This window comes from Lemur catta, chromosome 2 (assembly GCF_020740605.2).
Source record: "Lemur catta isolate mLemCat1 chromosome 2, mLemCat1.pri, whole genome shotgun sequence".
In the NCBI taxonomy this organism is placed as follows: Eukaryota; Metazoa; Chordata; class Mammalia; order Primates; family Lemuridae; genus Lemur; species Lemur catta.
The window spans coordinates 20,675,168-20,692,373 of record NC_059129.1 but is presented as its reverse complement, the minus strand read 5'-3'; the positions used below and the strand labels follow the sequence as shown (position 1 = coordinate 20,692,373).

Sequence of the window (17,206 nt, the reverse complement as noted above, 5' to 3'; positions counted from 1 at the left end):
TCTGTGTATTTTTAGTTGTTCAGCTAATTTCTTTCTATTTTTAATAGAGACTGGGTCTCGCTCTTGCTCAGGCTGGTCTCAAACTCCTGAGCTCAAACAATCCGCCCACCTTGGCCTCCCAGACTGCTAGGATTACAAGCGTGAGCCACCACATCCGGCCGCGGAGTGTACTTCTTTTAAAGGCTTGCCTGATTAGATGAGGCCCACCAAGATCACTGCCCTTTTGATTACCTCAAAGTAACCTAATTGCAGTAGTGATGTCCCTTCATCACAGATTCTCCCCACACTTCAAGGGAAGAAACTGTTCAGGGCACATGTCATTGAGGCTTACCTTAGAGTTCTGACAGCACAGAAACCCTTTCCTAACCTAAGAGAGTCTCTCCTATTTTTAAAAGTCCTTAGTTTTAGTTTTTACCTTTAGATCTGTGATCCATTTTCAGTTGGTTTTGTATATGATATGGTTAGGGTCAGAGCTCTCCTTTTTTTTGTTTTTTCCATCTATACAGATACCAGTTTTTCGAGCACCATTTGTTTGAAGTCTTTTCTTTCCCCATTGAGTTGCCTTGACAACTCTTCAAAAATGAATTGGCCATATATATGGGCCTATTTCTGGGCTCATTTCTATTCATTTTCTCTATATGTCTTTTCTTTTGCCAATACCATAGTCTTTTACTATTACTTTATAGCAAGTCTTGAAATCCAGGCATTATAAAAACTTTGTTCCTTTATAAAATTGTTTAAGTTATCCTGTATTGTTTAAAAAAATCAATTTTAAAATGAACTTGTTAATTTCTACCCAAAAAATACCTGCTGGGATTTTGACTGGGATTGTATTGAGTCAGTAGATCAATTCGGGCAGAATAGACATCTTAACAATATTGAATCTTTCGATTCATGAACATGACATATTTCTTACTTTGGTTTTGGATTTTTTAGAAAGACTTCTACAGTTTTCAGTGAAAAGGTTTTTCACATTAAAAATTTTTGTTGTAGCCAATGCAATAAGGTAAGAAAAGGAAATATGAAGCATACAGATCACACAAGAAGAAATAAGACTGTTCCTGTTGCCAGGTGACATAGAAAATCCCAAGAAATCCACCCCAAAAGTCATAGACTAATAAATCTGTTTAGCAAGGTTACAGTATACAAGATTAATATATAAAAAATAAATTTTATTTCTTTATACTAATAATGAACACATGGAAACAAATTTAAAATGTAATACCACTAACAGTTGTTAAAAAAATGAAATAATTTGGTGTAACAAAACATATATAGAACTTGTATGACAAAAACTATAAAACACTCATTAAAGAAATCAGAAGATGTAAACAAATGGAGAAACATAATATGTTCATGGATTGGAAATCTCAGCATCATAAAGGTAGCATTTCTCCCAAATTGAACTATGGGTTTAACACAATTCCTATAAAAATCTCAGCAAAGCTGTATGTCGGTGGTGCATGCCTATAGTCCCAGCTACTGGGGAGGCTAAGGCAGGAGAATCCCTTTACCCCAAGAGTTTGAAGCCAGCCTGAACAACATAGTGATGGCTCATCTCTTGAAAAATGTTATTAAGATCTTTTGTAGATATAAATATTATCATTTTAAAATATATCTGGAAAGATACTGGGATAGCCAAACATTTTTGAAAAAGAAGAATAAAGTAGGAAGAATCACTTTAGCTCCAAGACTTATTATATGCCTACAGTGTTCAAGCTGTGCGGTGCTGGTGAAGGGATAGACACATAGGTCAATGGAACAGACCCACAGATAGCTCTACACAAGTATGCCTGACTGATTTTTGACAAAAGGCAAAAGCAATTCAATGAAGAAAAGATAACCTTTTAAACACATGGTGCTGGAGCAACCTCATAAACCATAGGAAAGGAAAACTGAATCTTGACGTGAATCTCACACCTTATGCAAAAATTAATTCAAATGGAATTACAGATTTAAATGCAAAATACAGAATGCTAAAACTTAGAGAAGATAACAGTAGAAACTTCCTAGGACCTAGAACTTGGTGAAGAATTCTTAGACATGATGCCTAAAGTATGACCCATAAAAAAAATCAATTTTGAAAAACGGTTATTTCAGTTTAATCAAAATGTGAAACTTTTGCTCTACAAAAGATCCTCCGAGGAGTTTGAAATGACAAGCTACAGACTGAGAGAAAGTATTTGCTAACCACATATCTGAAAAAGGACTCACATCTAGAATATATAAAGAACTCTCAAAATAGTACAGAAACAGTACTCAACAGTTCTAAAATAATCCAAGCAGAAAGTAAGCAAAAGATATGAAGAGGATGTACAGATGGCAGATAAGCACATGAAAAGATGTTCAGCATCACTCGCCTTTGAGTCATTGCAGATTAGGGGAAATGCAAATTTAGACCACTGTGCAATATCACAGCATACCTATTAGAACAGATAAAATAGAGAATAGTAAAAATACTAAATGCTGGTAAGGATTCTGAGAAACTGGATCTCTGATACATCACTGATGGGAATGTAAGATGGTACAACTATTCTAGAAAATAGTTTGGCAGTTTTTTTTAAAAACCAAACATACACTTATCATATGACCTGGCAGTCACCCTCCTGGGCATTTATCCCAGAGAAATGAAAACGTATATCCACACAAAACCCATACAAGAATGGTGATAGCAGCTTTATTTGTAATAGCTAAAATATGGAAACAACCAAAATGTCTCTAGATTAGTGAATGCTTAAATAAAGTCTGGTGAAATACTACTCAGCAGTAAAAAGGAACTACTGAAGGAACTGTTGACACAGGCAGCAACTTTGGTGGATCTCAGGGGCATTATGCTGTGTGGGAAAAAAAGCCAATTTAAAAAAGCCACATACTATATGATTCCATTCAAAATACATACTATTAATATAAAAGGGGAAACTATAGGGATAGAAAACAGATAAGTGACTATAAACTATTAAGATGGAAATCGGATTAGTGGTTGCCAGGAATTAGGGATGGTGGAGGAAGGAATGTCGGTGTAACTATAAATTGGTAGCACGGCGGAGACCTTCGTGATGGTGGACAGCTCTGAATCTCGATTGCAGTGGTGGTTACGTCAATCTACACAAATGATAAAGGGCGCAGAACCTACACATACACATTGTGCCAATGTCAGTTCCCTAGTTTTGATATTGTTCTATAACTATGTAAGATGCAACTATTGGGAAAATAGGTGACAGGTACACTAGACCTCTCTGTACTCTCTTTGCAATTTCCCGTTCATCTATAATTATTTCACAATACAAAATTTATAGCAAAAAGATTTATTCCTAAATTTTTGTTTCTTGGTACTATTGTAATGGAATTGCTTTTTTAAAATTTTATATTTCGGTTGTTTACTGTTAGTATATAAAAATACACTTGATTTTTGTACATTGACCTTGTAGCTTATGAATTTGCTAAACTCACTTATTCATTCCATTGTTAGCGTTTTAAAAGATTTCCTTAGGATTTTGCATTCGAACAGTTATGTGAGCTGCAAATCCTGTTTTATCTCTCACTTTCCAGTCCCTATGCCTTCCATTTGTTTGCTTTCTTGCACTGGTAAGTTTTCGAACACAGTGTCGACCAGAAGCGGTAAAAGTGGGTATCCTTGCCTTATCCCAAATGTTAGGGTAAAAGTATTCAGCGTTCATATGTTGTTGTAGGGTTTGATGTCCCAAGGTTTGGTTAAGGATACTGTGTCTATTTTCAAGAGGAATATTGGTCTGTAGTTTTTTGGTAATGTCCTTATCAGTTTTGGTATCGGGGTTATGCTGGCCTCATAAAAGGAGTTGCAAATTATTTCTTCCTCTTTGATTTTATGAAAAAGTTTGCATAAGGTTAGTGTTATTCTTTGAATGGTTGATGGAATTTTCCAGTGAAACCGTCTGAGATTGGAGTTTTCCTTGGGGGAAGATTTTTTAATAAATTTGATTTTTTTAAAGGTCTATTCGGATTTTCTGTTTTATGTTGTGTGACTTTTGGCAAATTGAATTTTTAAAGCAATTTGTCCATTTCATCGAAGATGTCGGTCTGTTAGCACAGAATTCATAGCATTCGCTTCTAAGGTTTGTAGAATTTGTAGGACGGTTCTTTCATTCCTGACACCAGGCAGTTGTTCTTTTTCTTACTTGATTCCTCTAGCAAAGAGGTTATCAGTTTCGTTGACCTTTTTGAAGAACCAACATTTGGCCTTGTTAACTTTTTCCATTGCTCGTTAATTTTCTGTTTGATTGACAACTGGTCTTGTTATTATTTTCTAACTTCTACTTATCTTGAGTTTTACTTTGCTCTTCTTAAGCCCTTTGAGGTAGAACTGTTGGTCAATGATTTTGGATCATTTTTCTTTTCTAATATAAGCATTTAAAGCTACAGATTTCTCCCATAAGTATTGTAGTAGCCACATCTCACAAATTTTGATATTTTTCTTTTCATTATCTTTAAATCCAAAATATTTTCTAATTTACTTTATGAATAATTCTTCTTCTAGCATTTCTGAGTATTCTCTCTTGGTGTTTCCATCTTTCCTGTTTGCATTACCCATCTGTTCTTGCATGTTGTCTACTTTTTCTGTTATCACTCCTAGCAAATTAATCATAATTATTTTAAATTTTCAATCTGATCTTTCCAAAACCTCTGCCATATCTGATTCTGGTTCTGATGCTTGCTCTGTCTCTTCCGACTGTGGTTTTTAGGTCTTTTAACATGTCTGTACAGTGGCCCCCCTTATCTGCGGTTTCACTTTCTGTGGTCTCAGTTACCCACAGCCGACTGGCAACCAAAAATAGGTGAGTACAGTACAGTAAGATATTTTGAGAGAGAGAGAGACCATATTCACATAACTTTTATTACAGTATATTGTTATAATTGTTCTATTTTGTTGTTAATGTCTTACTGTGCCTAATTTATAAATAGGTGTGTGTGTAATAGGGAAACGTAGTATGTGTGTGTGTGTATGTGTATATATATATATATATATATATAGGATTTGGTATTGTTCCAGGTTTAATTCATCCACAGGGGGGGTCTTAGAAGTACCCCCTCCATAAGGGAGGACTCCTGTAATTTTTCTTAAAAGCTGGACATATTACATCAGTTGCAGGCTCTAACGGCATCTTCTGTTCCTGCTAAGCTGTGATTCTCTGTATTTGCCTGTGTCTCTCCAGTTTGGGGGCAGCAGTTTGCCCTGTGACTGCATTTCTCTGATGGATCTAAGAAGAGTTTTTGATTTTCAGGGTTTTTTTTTTTTTTTTTTTTTTCTTGTAAGGAAGAGAGTGACAACTTCCAAGCTGTTTACATGTCAGACTAGAATAGTGTGATTTCTTCTTGGATCCATGGATTATTCAGAAGTGTGTTGTTTAATATCCTTGGCATGATTTTCTTCATATTTATGATGTTTGGAATTTGTGGAGCTTCATGAAATCTGTAAATTTAGGTCCATCACCAAATTTGGAAAGTTTTCTGCTTTTTAAAAAAATTCTCTGCCCCATTCTCCTTGTTCTTTCCTGTGGGATTCCAGCTGCTTACCTGCTAGGCCTTTGGCAATTGCCCCACAGCGGCCTGCATCTCATTCTCATTCCTTTTACCTTTTTTCTCTTTTCGAGATTAGATCACTTGTGTTAGTCTGATTTCAAAGTTCACTAATTCTTTCCTCTGTCATCCCAGACTGTTAGTAAGTTCATCCACTAAATTTTTTATTTCAGATAATGTATGTTTTAGCTCTACAATTTCCATTTGGTTCTCTTTATATTTTATGCTTTCTGCTAAGCTTTTCTATGTCTTCGTTCATTATTAAACATTTTTAACCTAATTGAGTATAATTATAATAGCTGCTTTGAAGTCTTTGTCCGGTAATTCCAGTATCTGGGTTATCTGAGTTGGTAACTATTAATTTTTTTCCCCTGACGATGAATGCTCCCCACATATTGAGTAATTTTAGATTCAGTCCTGGACATTACAAATGTTGTTTTAGGATTCCATATTCCATTATATTCATCCAGCTAATGTTGATTATTTTGCTTTGGCAGACAGTTAACTTGGTAAGACCAACACTACCAACTTGGTCACACCTGCATTGGCGGGAGCTCAGATCTTAGTTGAACTGCTTTTGATTTTCCCCACACATATGTGATTAGGGGCCAACCAGAGTCTTGGGTGGAGTTTACACACAGAATTTGAGGTTTCCCTCCCCTGTCTGTCTTCCTTTTAGGTTCCCTCCTCACCTCCAGCACCTCCTTCCTCTTGTTCTTGTAGCCAGAAAGATGGTGGGCTTCCCCTGGAGCGTCCGTTGTCGCCACACACCACCATGACCACAGTTCAGGGATGATACGATTGAGTCAGCGAAAACTGAATAAACTCTCCTGCAGGGGTGTTAGCTTGGTTGAGCATAAAGTCCCAGCAACACAAATGCCATAGGCAATGTTCTTGTCACCACAAGATACTGAGTGTCTGTGTGTGGAGTAGTTTGGTTTTTTTAGTATATGATAGTTTTAAAATCTGCCTTTGTAATTTATGTTGAAGCGAGCAAACCAAATTTTAGGATCCTCCAGCTCACCATTGGTTCTCAGTCACAGTGCGTGTGAATGATCCTGTTTTAGAATTTTTTAGAGCTAACCGCACTAAGTGCAGAAATTGTAAGACAGCTCATGATCGGTAGACAGGATTTGAAACTGAAAGGCCACCTGGCCAGAGCTGGAAGTTAGTGTATGTTTTCCTTAGGACCACTCCGTGGTCCTTGATCTTGCCCCATCTTATCTGATACCTTAGACCAGGCCACACTCACTTTGTCCTTTGTCACCCTCAGGGGTACCTAGACCACTGGTTCTTGAAGCAGAGGGGCTCTCTTTGATGCACACCCTCCACTGCACAAACCCATCAGCCTGTGACATTGACAGAGGACCCTGAGTTGAGCCATGTGGGTCGAAGGGCTCAGAAGACTGGCAGAGAGCACAGTGGAACCAAGCCAACCCCTAGCATGTTGACCTCAAGAGCCTGGTCTTGTACCATATTGAAAGATTTGAGGCTCTTTCCTCATGGTCCTAAATTAGCAGAAGGAGCTGCCTGAGGCCAGCAGATGTCTGTGAAGGGGCAGCCTCACTAATGCAGAGACGTCAGAGCGTGGACGGATGGGTGTAGCCTTGAGCAGCAGCAAACCCAGTGTGGGGGTGACAGGTGCTTCCAAGAAAGATTTGGTGAAGGATGTGGCTGGTTTGCCGAAATGCAGGCCTGTGTTGGCCTAGGCCTTGCCACTCTCTTAACACCACATGCACCTGTCTGTGCCTCGCACAGCTGCACAGGCCCCCAAATCAACCTGCTGTTTCTTGAAACAACCCCCTTTTCCCCACCCTTCAGCCCCACCTCAGACTCATCCCTTCTGCTCCCAACGAGAGGACAGTGCTGTCCTGGCAGCGTCGAGGCAGGAAGCAGACCTGTGTCAGGCCTGTGCTCGGTGGGCCCCCATCCCACCCTAATGAATTCACTTTGTTTCGTTTAATCCACAAGTCCATGTTCTTACTAATCTTAAGTGATTTAGATTTTTGAAACCAAGGAAGGTTATGAAAAGCCCATTTTGGATTTACTCTTTTTTATTGAACCATGTTCCTTCAGCAGCTGTCAAGAGACGACCCTAGGATTGTTTTGGCATCATGATGCTCTTTTTTTGTAATTCTGCTAAGCGGCTAATTTCATCTTGACATCTCAGTTTCTGCCACATGCTATTTCTTTGAAGAAATAGCTGAATTCTCCTAGTGTTGAAAATACATTGCAATTGTAAACCTACACTTTTCGATGAGCTGATGCCTTGGGAATTGAGGAGTCCATTGCAAAAATGACTGTCTCGTAGGCTACGTGCCGCATCAGGTGGTGCATCGTTCAGTGTCTGAAGCTAAGCCACAGTGCATAGTTCCAGCCCAGCCTGTTAGGATAGCCAAGAGCACGAACGTCAGTGATGGTTTCTGGTTTGCACAGGCTGCTGTGTCCCCGCTTCCCTCTTTTCCTCCACACCCTCAGTAGAGAGCTTTGTGTGCAGGTCAGAGGCAGCTTTAACACGGGCCCCTGAGGCTTTTAGTGAGACGAGGCCAGCCTGGCATGAAACTGGCTTTGACTTTTCTCCTCTCTGTGGTCCTTGCTAGACAGCAGAGGCCCCCGACCATGCAGAATGACTGAGAATCTTAAATAAGTTATGTACATTCAGTGTAGGGAAACAAACTGTGGAGATAAGTTAAATGAACCATCCTGGTAGAGAAAGAAATGATAAAGCTTTTTTATATTCTTAGCATTTGTTATGTTTTAAAGTACAATTGGGATGACCCTGATTTCAAACTCAATAGAGATATTTAAATTCAAACTGGGGGGAAATCTACTTACTTTTTAAGTACTTTCTGTTTAGCTGTCCTCTGAGGCACTTTGCATTTCAAGCCAGCACTGTTTGGGTAAATCCAAGTCTCAGTGTCTTGTGGCAACAAGAACATTGGCTGTGGCATTTGCATTGCTATGACTTTTTATGCCCAACCAAGCTAAAACCCCAGTAGGAGAGCTTATTCTGCTTTCTCTGTGCCTGGGGCCACCACAGTAGAAATGGGCAAGAGTGGCCCCGGCTGCAAGCTGCCGCCACTGCCCAGCCTTTGGAGGACTATGGGGGGTGCCACTGTGGTTCAGATGTGGCAGAGGTGACACAGGGACAGCGCACCTCCCAAGCCCTGGGTGAGAGGCAGGAGGAGCACAGAGGAGGGAGAAAAGAGGGAAAGAACGTGTCGTAAATCAGGTGAGGGTGCTGTCACGCCAGCAGCTCTGCCCCTGCCCAGCTGTTTCCTGTCCCAGCGTGGGAGGAGGCAGGACATGCGGACAGAGCAGGCGCTCCCAACACAGCTGGCAGAAGGGCCAATGGCCACACGCCGCCCTGACGCTGGCTTTCCCACAGCCAAGAGATTTGTCTGGAAGGGCGAGAGAGAGGCACAATAGCCAGTCAGTCGTGCAGGGAGCTCGGGGTGCTGCGGAAGTGAGGTTTTCATCTCAGAGCTCTGATGCTTCTCCCTGCTCCAGGGCTGGGCCCCTGGCTGCCTGCGGCCTCTGCAGAGCAGACTGCCAGGAAGTCGGCCTGTGCTCGCCGGGGCGCTGGCGCTGAGGGAGAGAAGTGTACTTGCTAGTTAGAATCGGTGCTGTGTACCATGGGGAAAATGTGTGTTTCTCTCCCTTAAACAAAATCCTCTCTTTTGAATTATCCAAAAGTCCTTCAGTCTAAAACCGGAAAGTTGATTCTTCACTAAAGGAAATTTACTCTTTGGTTTCTTCCCTGGACCTGTCTGGGGAGAGGAGGGGAGGAGGATGACCTACGCAGGAGCTGGCTGCTCCTGTCACTGTTCAACCTTTTTTGTGAAGTCACAGCTTAAGCTGTAACCAAGTGCCCTTCCAGTGGTCTTTCCTTCTAAAAATCTAGAATGTGAACTTGCCACGTGTCTGTGTGACCTCGCCACAGTGCACACTTGTGTGAGAGTGTAGAAAGCCATGGGAGCTGTGCCCAGACAGCCCGTCCCACAGCCCCTGATGTGTGGTAGCACATGAACCTGGGACGGCCTGGGTGGTAGCTGTCTTCCAGAGCAAAGTTCACAGTGAAATCTTTCAGAAAGCCACATCCTCTGTGTATACGTGGTAGAATTAATTTTCAACATGCTGCTTTCTAAGGGAATCGTGTACGTGCCTGTTCACTGACTACTTCCTCTGTGTTGCTTCATTTGAGTTAATGTTTAATGCCCTCTAAGCTCCTGTCCTGTCCTGTGTGTGCCATTGCATTTGGCACTTCCTAAAACAGGATTGTGAGTAATTCTAAAGGTGCACGTCTAGCTACAGAACACGTCTCAGTTTGTATTGACGTTCGGTCCAGAAGCAACATTTGTCATTCCACCACAGACATCCAAATGAAAGATTCTCCCTCGTTCTGTACCATAAATCAGGTCATAAGAATGTGTGAAGTAATAATGGAGTATTTCTAGAAACTGAAATGTTGTGTGCTCCTTCCCTGAAAGATTTACTGTCTTTAAAGATAATGTCTTGGGTCCATCAGACTGTCTTTGTCAGAAGCAATACTATGCACAGGAACTGAAATTTAAAATCCCAGTTCTTGTCCCATCCCACCCTGGCGGCGTGGCCGGAAGTGGGCCGGTCAGTCTCCATCTCTGGACAGGCAGAGGTTAGCCTGGCTGGGGGAGGGGTGGGGTGCGGGGGCAGCGTCCCGCCAAGCACCAGAATCCAGCAGAGGAACTTTGAAAAACACCATCTGAATTTGAAACTTGGGGTTGGAGCTAGAGAAATTACATTTTTAAAATTTTTTTAAATTGTGTTTTTAATTTTAAAAATACATGTGCATTCTTAGTCTTTTTACTTAGCTTTCCTGTTTACACAGAGGCAAAATAACACTCCTGTTACCCTGTTAAATTCTTCTATTTCCTCGTCAAGACTGAGTTGTGACTATTTCTTCTTCCTGACAGGGTGAATCAGTGAAGTACTTCCTGGATAACTTGGACCGGATCGGTCAGCTGGTGAGTAAAGACCCCCGCCCTGAGAATCTGTGATCCAGCATTAGAAAACATTTGTGTTGAGACCAAAGCAATCCAAGTAGTAAGGGCTTTGGCTGTACTTAGGGGCCTTATTTGAGATCAACATGAACAGTGTTGTAATGTGCTCTTCCTTAGACCTGGATTTTGTCTTAGGGTGGAGGGGGAAGAAATTGCTGCATAGGAATGCCTTCGCCCAGAGCACCACACCAGAGACAGTGGAGTCCTTTAGTGAAAGCAGGGTTTCGTTTCCTTTAACTTTCCTTATGGCAAATTCAAGCATATACAAAATAAATAGTATAATGAAAGCCCAGGTGCAGCAGTTATCATTCGTGACCAAGTTCGTGAACAGTTAACATATCACTCATGACCAATTTTGTTTCATCAACCCTACCCCCACCTCCAGCAGCAAAGCCATCATGTCATTTCATCAGTAATATTATAGAGTGTATCTCTAAAAGATAAGACTCTAAACATCATAACCATGATACCATATCACTCCTAAAAAATTAGCAAATTAGTTTTGAGGTTTTTCCCAATTGTCTCATGAATGTCGTCTTGTTGATGTTGGTTCATTTTAGCCATTTGAAGCCACGTAAGGTCCTAATAAGGTCCACACATTGCATTGGTCTATGTCACTCACATTTCTTTTAAGCTAGAGCTTTCTCCCTCCCTCTTGTATTTTCTTTCAATTTATTTATTGGAGTAACTGAATCATGTATCCTGTGGGGTCTCCTACAGTCTGGATTTTGCTACTCTGCCCCCGCAGTGTTACTGAAGGTGTTTCTCTGTCCCTACACACCCAGCACACCCTGTGGTTTGTAGTTAGCCCTGCAGACTGAGGCCTGGTCATATCCCTGCTTGGTTCTTGGTGAGACTGCCACCTGAGTGGCTGTGTGCACTAGTCACTGGGGGTTTGTAATAGTGCAAAATCAGAGTGATATAAGAGTTACTACAGTTGCCTGTGTGTTGCTAAAGACTTCAAGAGTTTTCCAAGAATAACATATTAAATATATTGCAGACTAAATTTAAACAGCATTGCAAAAGCTAAATTAGTTCATAGTAAGGCTTTGGAATGTATATGCTCTGGAAGGTAGAAAAATGAAAAGGTATGTGTCTGTGGTATTGAAACAAAAAGATGATAAATTTCCTCTGGAGGAGAAAATTGATGCGGTTTTACATTGGGGATGGGTAGTGATCATTCTGATCATTCTTCCTCAGACTAAGGAGCCTCCATTCATTTTGGAATGAAGTATTTAATTGTTTCACAGTAAATTTATAATTTTATAAATGAACTTTGCTTTTGGTATTTGTTTCAACTTCTTACAAAAGTCTAACCCCTTCTCTCTACCCTATCTTTTCACCATCTTTTTGTTCTTATTTTCTCGTGTTCTTTCTCCCTTACCCTATATTTTACAGAATTACTTTCCTAGTAAGCAAGACATCCTGCTGGCAAGGAAAGCCACCAAGGGAATTGTGGAACATGACTTCGTCATTAAAAAAATCCCTTTTAAGATGGTGGATGTGGGTGGCCAGCGGTCTCAGCGCCAAAAGTGGTTCCAGTGCTTTGATGGGATCACATCGATCCTATTCATGGTGTCCTCCAGCGAGTACGACCAGGTCCTCATGGAGGACAGGCGCACCAACCGGCTGGTGGAGTCGATGAACATCTTTGAGACAATAGTCAACAACAAGCTCTTCTTCAACGTCTCCATAATCCTGTTCCTCAACAAGACGGACCTCCTGGTGGAGAAGGTGAAGACCGTCAGCATCCAGAAGCACTTCCCAGATTTCAGAGGCGACCCGCACAGGCTGGAGGACGTCCAGCGCTACTTGGTCCAGTGTTTTGACAGGAAGAGACGGAATCGCAGTAAGCCGCTGTTCCACCACTTCACCACCGCCATAGACACTGAGAACATCCGCTTCGTGTTTCATGCTGTGAAGGACACCATCTTGCAGGAGAACCTGAAAGATATCATGTTGCAGTGAAGGGAAAGCCCTCTGTCGCCGTCCTTGAGCAGCCTCCATGGCTGTTGGTCAGATCCCTTTGGTGTGTCTTACCTGCATGGTTCTGGAGTGGGTTCTCGGATCCACGCCACCTGGCTCGAGAATGCTGTAAAACCAGCCAGGCCGACGAGCTCTAGGCAAACAGACACGGAAACTTTGATGTTAGCTACTGAATCCTGGGGACGAGTGAAACTACTGAAAATCCAAGTGCTCACTTTGGTATTAATGTGGAATACCTAATAACACAGCTTTCTTTCTTTTTACAGAAATGTCATTCTTTCTGACACAATTTAATTGAAGAGTGTGTGTGTATGTGCACACACATGCTCTCTTTAATGACAGAAACCAGCCAGCCTTGCAGATGGCTTTTCTCTCTAACTTGCATTTTTTCGCTGAGACAGACTAACCTGAAAGCTTTGCCTAATTGTAGCTTGTGGAGATCAAATGCACGCCGATGCTGCTAAACTCAGAGTGCCTGGGCCTCGCCCCGCAGCCCCAGCGTCCGAATGCCACTTCCCAAAGTGAACACGTTGCCTTTTAAAACTCTCGTGCCAATTTCCTAAGAGACCCTAATCCGAGCCTATTAGATTGAGCCGAGGAGCCGTGCCAAGGATCCCCCTCCCAGCTTTGAGGATGGGATTGGGAGTTTTGCAGGCGTGAACTGGCTTTAATGCCCCGATAGCACACATAGCTCCTCCTGCCCTGCCAGATTGCCCAGCAGCACAGCGAGGAGTGGACGCGGGATGCTGGCAGTGAATGTGGCTCTATCTGTCTGCACACAGCGGTGCTTTCACTTCTTACCTCCCCTCCCCTCGCCCCACCCAGTGCAAAGACACACAAACCAAGTAGCCTTGCAGATGCCTTTGCTGTCTTACTTCGAGTCATCTTCTGACACTGCAGTTGAGAGCATGTAGCTTTTCCTCCTTTTGGAAATAGTCGAGAATTTCATCTTCTCTTCTGGGGCTTGTGAAAGCTGGCAAGACTACTAGCAGAGCTTTTGTTAACGCCACAGCTGCTTGGCGAGTTCCTAACAGCTGACCTTTCTGGAAGCCCACCAACTGGAGAAATCTGAGTTTCTCCAAACTGCCACTACACCAGTGCCTTTGGACAGCCAGTCCCTGTTCTCGGCTCTCCTTTCAGTCTGATTCTTGTCAAGGGCTCTTGCTTCTATTACTGTGCACGCAGAACAATAAACTACCAGACACAGCTCTCGTGGGAGGAACCTGCAGAAGGCTGTGCATGTTGGCGTGAGCTGGTAAATCTTAAGCTCAGTTGACTCGTCCAGTTACCTGCCAGGTATCTTTCGCTGTGTTTAAAAATACATTGCATTCCAAACTGGTCCCCTCTGTGCATTACTCTACTAGAAAAGCCTGTCTAGTACGTTTGGGGACTTCTCCTAGCATTCAAAAGAGAAGGAAAAGCTTCCTCTTAACAGCAACCCACTGTTGCTGTGGCTTAATAACACACCCGGGGCCTTGTCCTGAGGCCACACTGTCCTGACCCTGCGTCCCTTTTGTGTCTCACTCTCAGCTTGTTTCCAGCAAGCCAGATAAACGTGAATCTTGGGGCAGATGCAGAACCAGAAGAGGGAGGACAAAAACCTGCTTCTGAGTCATCCTTGTTATCACAGCATTTTAATTAGGAGACAACATGGAATTCTCTTTCTCTTTTGGTGCTTGGGGGTTTGTGTCAATGTTTGCTGGGCTTTGGGCTCTTTCTTTGGCTGGAAAAAAAAAAGTTGCTGTTTTTGTACTGCTTCCTGTGGCTCTTCACAAACTGAAAGGATGTGACCCGGGATCAGTGCCGATGACCGTGTTTTGAAGGAAAAAGCTTGCTATTGGCAGGGTTCACTAGGCTGGTCTCGGATCACATTTTCAGTTTGCAACAGTGAGAGCCTCCCTGGTCCACAGTGAGGTGGGCTTCACTTGCCCAGGTCAGTTTTCTTTATCATGTTTGTCAGGCTCCATGGCCCAGAGGAAGGGCAACCACTGTTCCCCACCAACATGGAAATCCTCTTCGTGGTTCTGTTGGAGATCACTGCCGCCGTGACTGGCGTAACTGGGGGAATCATTTGAAACACTGTCCCAGAGGAGTGTAGGGCAGCCTTGTCAGCCAGGGCTTTTCTCCCTTAAACAGTTGGGCATATTTACTAGTCACTTGCAAACCCGGAAGCATGAGAGTAATGAGGCACCCCGACTTCTGTGTCGGCAGGAAGCGGGGTGGGATGGCCGGGAGGCCCGGGCCCAGGACCAGCTCAGCCCCTGACCCCACCGCCTGGTCTCGCACTTGGCTTTGCTGAGCCTGGACCGCCGCCCCTTCCCTGGGACCAGGGCGAATCAGAACACCTTTAAAGACGCCCCACTGTAAATTGGGTACTGTGTTATAATTGGAGACCATAACTACTTGCAAGGCGAAACCGAAATCATTTACAACTTTTCTACACAAAGATTATAGTCATTTTTTTCTCCAAAACCTTAGGCTTTTGTATTTTTTTATTTTAATTTCACTGTTAATCCTTGATTGTTGTCTTTTTTTATTGAGATGTTGGAGAAGCAGGAGGTAGTTGTGCCTCATCTATTATTGCAAAAATGTAACAATAAACTTCCTCAAAATAAGATATTGTCCTCCTAGTTATACTGTTTACACATAAGAACACATGTAGGTTTTTTACTGAAATATATTTTTAACTCTTCTGTATATAGAGAAATTGTTTCGAAGATTTGGAGTCATAGCTCTGTAATTTATAGAGATCTCTAGAGTTCTTATTCTTGTAGTTTTTCTACTTCTTTGATAAAAGAAAAGTGAGACTATTTTACCTCCAAGATCAAAAAAATAATCTTGAAACAAGATTATGAGTTATGACTGACTTGGGGTCCTGGGAACAGACATGCATGGACTCGGGGTCGTAAGGTAAAGCCTCCCGTTAGAACGAGAGCTGTCCGGGTCCGTTGCACGTGGTTGACCTTTGCACACAGCGTTAGCATGGACTGGGGAGGGGTCTGCTTTGAAGATGTGACCACCTTCAGTCTCTTTATGTTTATTAAAATAAATCCTTAGTTTTTCTTAATATAAAAATGCTACTAGGCATTCAAAACCAATACTAAATTAACTTTTCATTCCCAAAAATTCAGAGCAAATAACTCGAATCCTAATTTTATTTGAAAGTGGTTCATTATATGTTAATCACGGTTTTTATTCCCACATATCAAACACAGCCTGCATTAGGAGAACCATCATAAATGGGTTTGGAGTGAAAGCCCCAGGAACACATCTTCAAAGCATGTAGTAGCAGCATATACACATGAAGACACGCATGTGTGTGTGTGCGTGTGTGTGTGTGTGTGTGCGCGTGTGTGTGTGTGTGTGTGTGTGTGTGAGAGTGAGAAGCCCTGCTGCCTAAAACCGGGAAGCCCCGAGCCGAAGGACCTGGTGGTTCACACTTGATATGGTCCAGAGACCAGAGAGCCCCCAGGGAATGGTAGGGTGGGGGTTCTGTCATTGCCACCCCCGGGGATTATTGGTCCAGCCAGAACATGAGGAGACCACTCGCACGAAGCACGAACGCCTTCCAGTCATCAGCATGGTTTGTGGTCAGGGCTTTCTCCTGCTCAGGATTCTGCCGTAACTGGGTCTTCCGCACAACTGGGCATCTCTTCTCTTTCCCAAGCGAGCAGGTTTCCAGAAAGAGGAGTGTGGCTGTTGCTCAGTGCCACTGCCTGCGTGTGGCCGGTGGGGGCTTGAACTGCCCACAGGTAGGAAAGGCAGAAACCTCTCCAGAAAAATGGCAGCCACGAGCACACTGTGTCTCGACTGTCCACATGACTGTGGGCTGAGCTCTTTGAGTTTCAGTTTCTTCATTTGTCACAGTTGGACAGCGTGGCGATTCTCAGCTCTGGGGACACAGATCACCTGGGGGGCTTTTATCCAGACGCTGTGCTGAGCTGCCCAGGACCCAACAGATACGAACCGCGTACACCCAGACCTCCTGACATCCTAGGTGATTCCCATGTACAGCAGGTTATAAGCCACTCGAGTAGACGTTCTTGGAGGTGCCTGTCAGCTTTGAGGGGTTCTGTGTTCGGCACAGGGAGAACTGTATCCTTCCATGTAATGAGCCACCAGCTCTTCCCTCGCTGTGACCAGCCACCTCCCTCGAGGAAATGCAGTGACTGGGAGCTTTCTTTGGCTACTTAAGAGAAAGTCCTTGCTAAAAAGCCTTTCACAATGTGCATGTACCCCTTTCAGATCTTTTGGTGCCATTTTCTCTGTAAGGTACATCCGATGTGCTTAGCAGGCTCATTCTGAAGTGATTCCCTGAAATTCAGAAGACTATTTTAAGGCTTATTTAATTTGCATGCCAGGCCGAGGGAAAAATGGTCCTTAAATATGTAATCTCTGTGTTTCCCTGATGTCTTGGTATTTAGGGGAGCTGGCCCTGGTCTGAGAGCCGTCAGTGGGTCTACCGCTTGGAGGGCTGGATGCCTGTGAACAGAGGGCACCAGAGGAGAGGGGAGTGACACAATGTGGACTGGAAGGGGATGGTTGTGGTGACTTTGGCCTTTGAATCTCGTGCTCCTTTTGTGAGGCATCATGTTGGACCTTGAAGAGGAAGGGGTTGGGTTCCCCAA

General features: G+C 43.0%; 1 protein-coding gene across 1 annotated transcript in view; it reads left to right on the top strand.

The window, feature by feature from the left end:
• The window catches only part of GNA12 (G protein subunit alpha 12), a 94,309-nt gene extending 79,114 nt beyond the window's left edge, over positions 1-15,195 (top strand). Inside the window, exons 3-4 of the mRNA XM_045541229.1 lie at positions 10,506-10,556; positions 11,991-15,195. Coding sequence (XP_045397185.1) covers positions 10,506-10,556; positions 11,991-12,560 — 621 coding nt within the window. The 3' untranslated portion in view covers positions 12,561-15,195. The remainder of the gene's footprint in view (positions 1-10,505; positions 10,557-11,990) is intronic.
• The last annotated feature ends 2,011 nt before the right edge of the window (positions 15,196-17,206 follow it).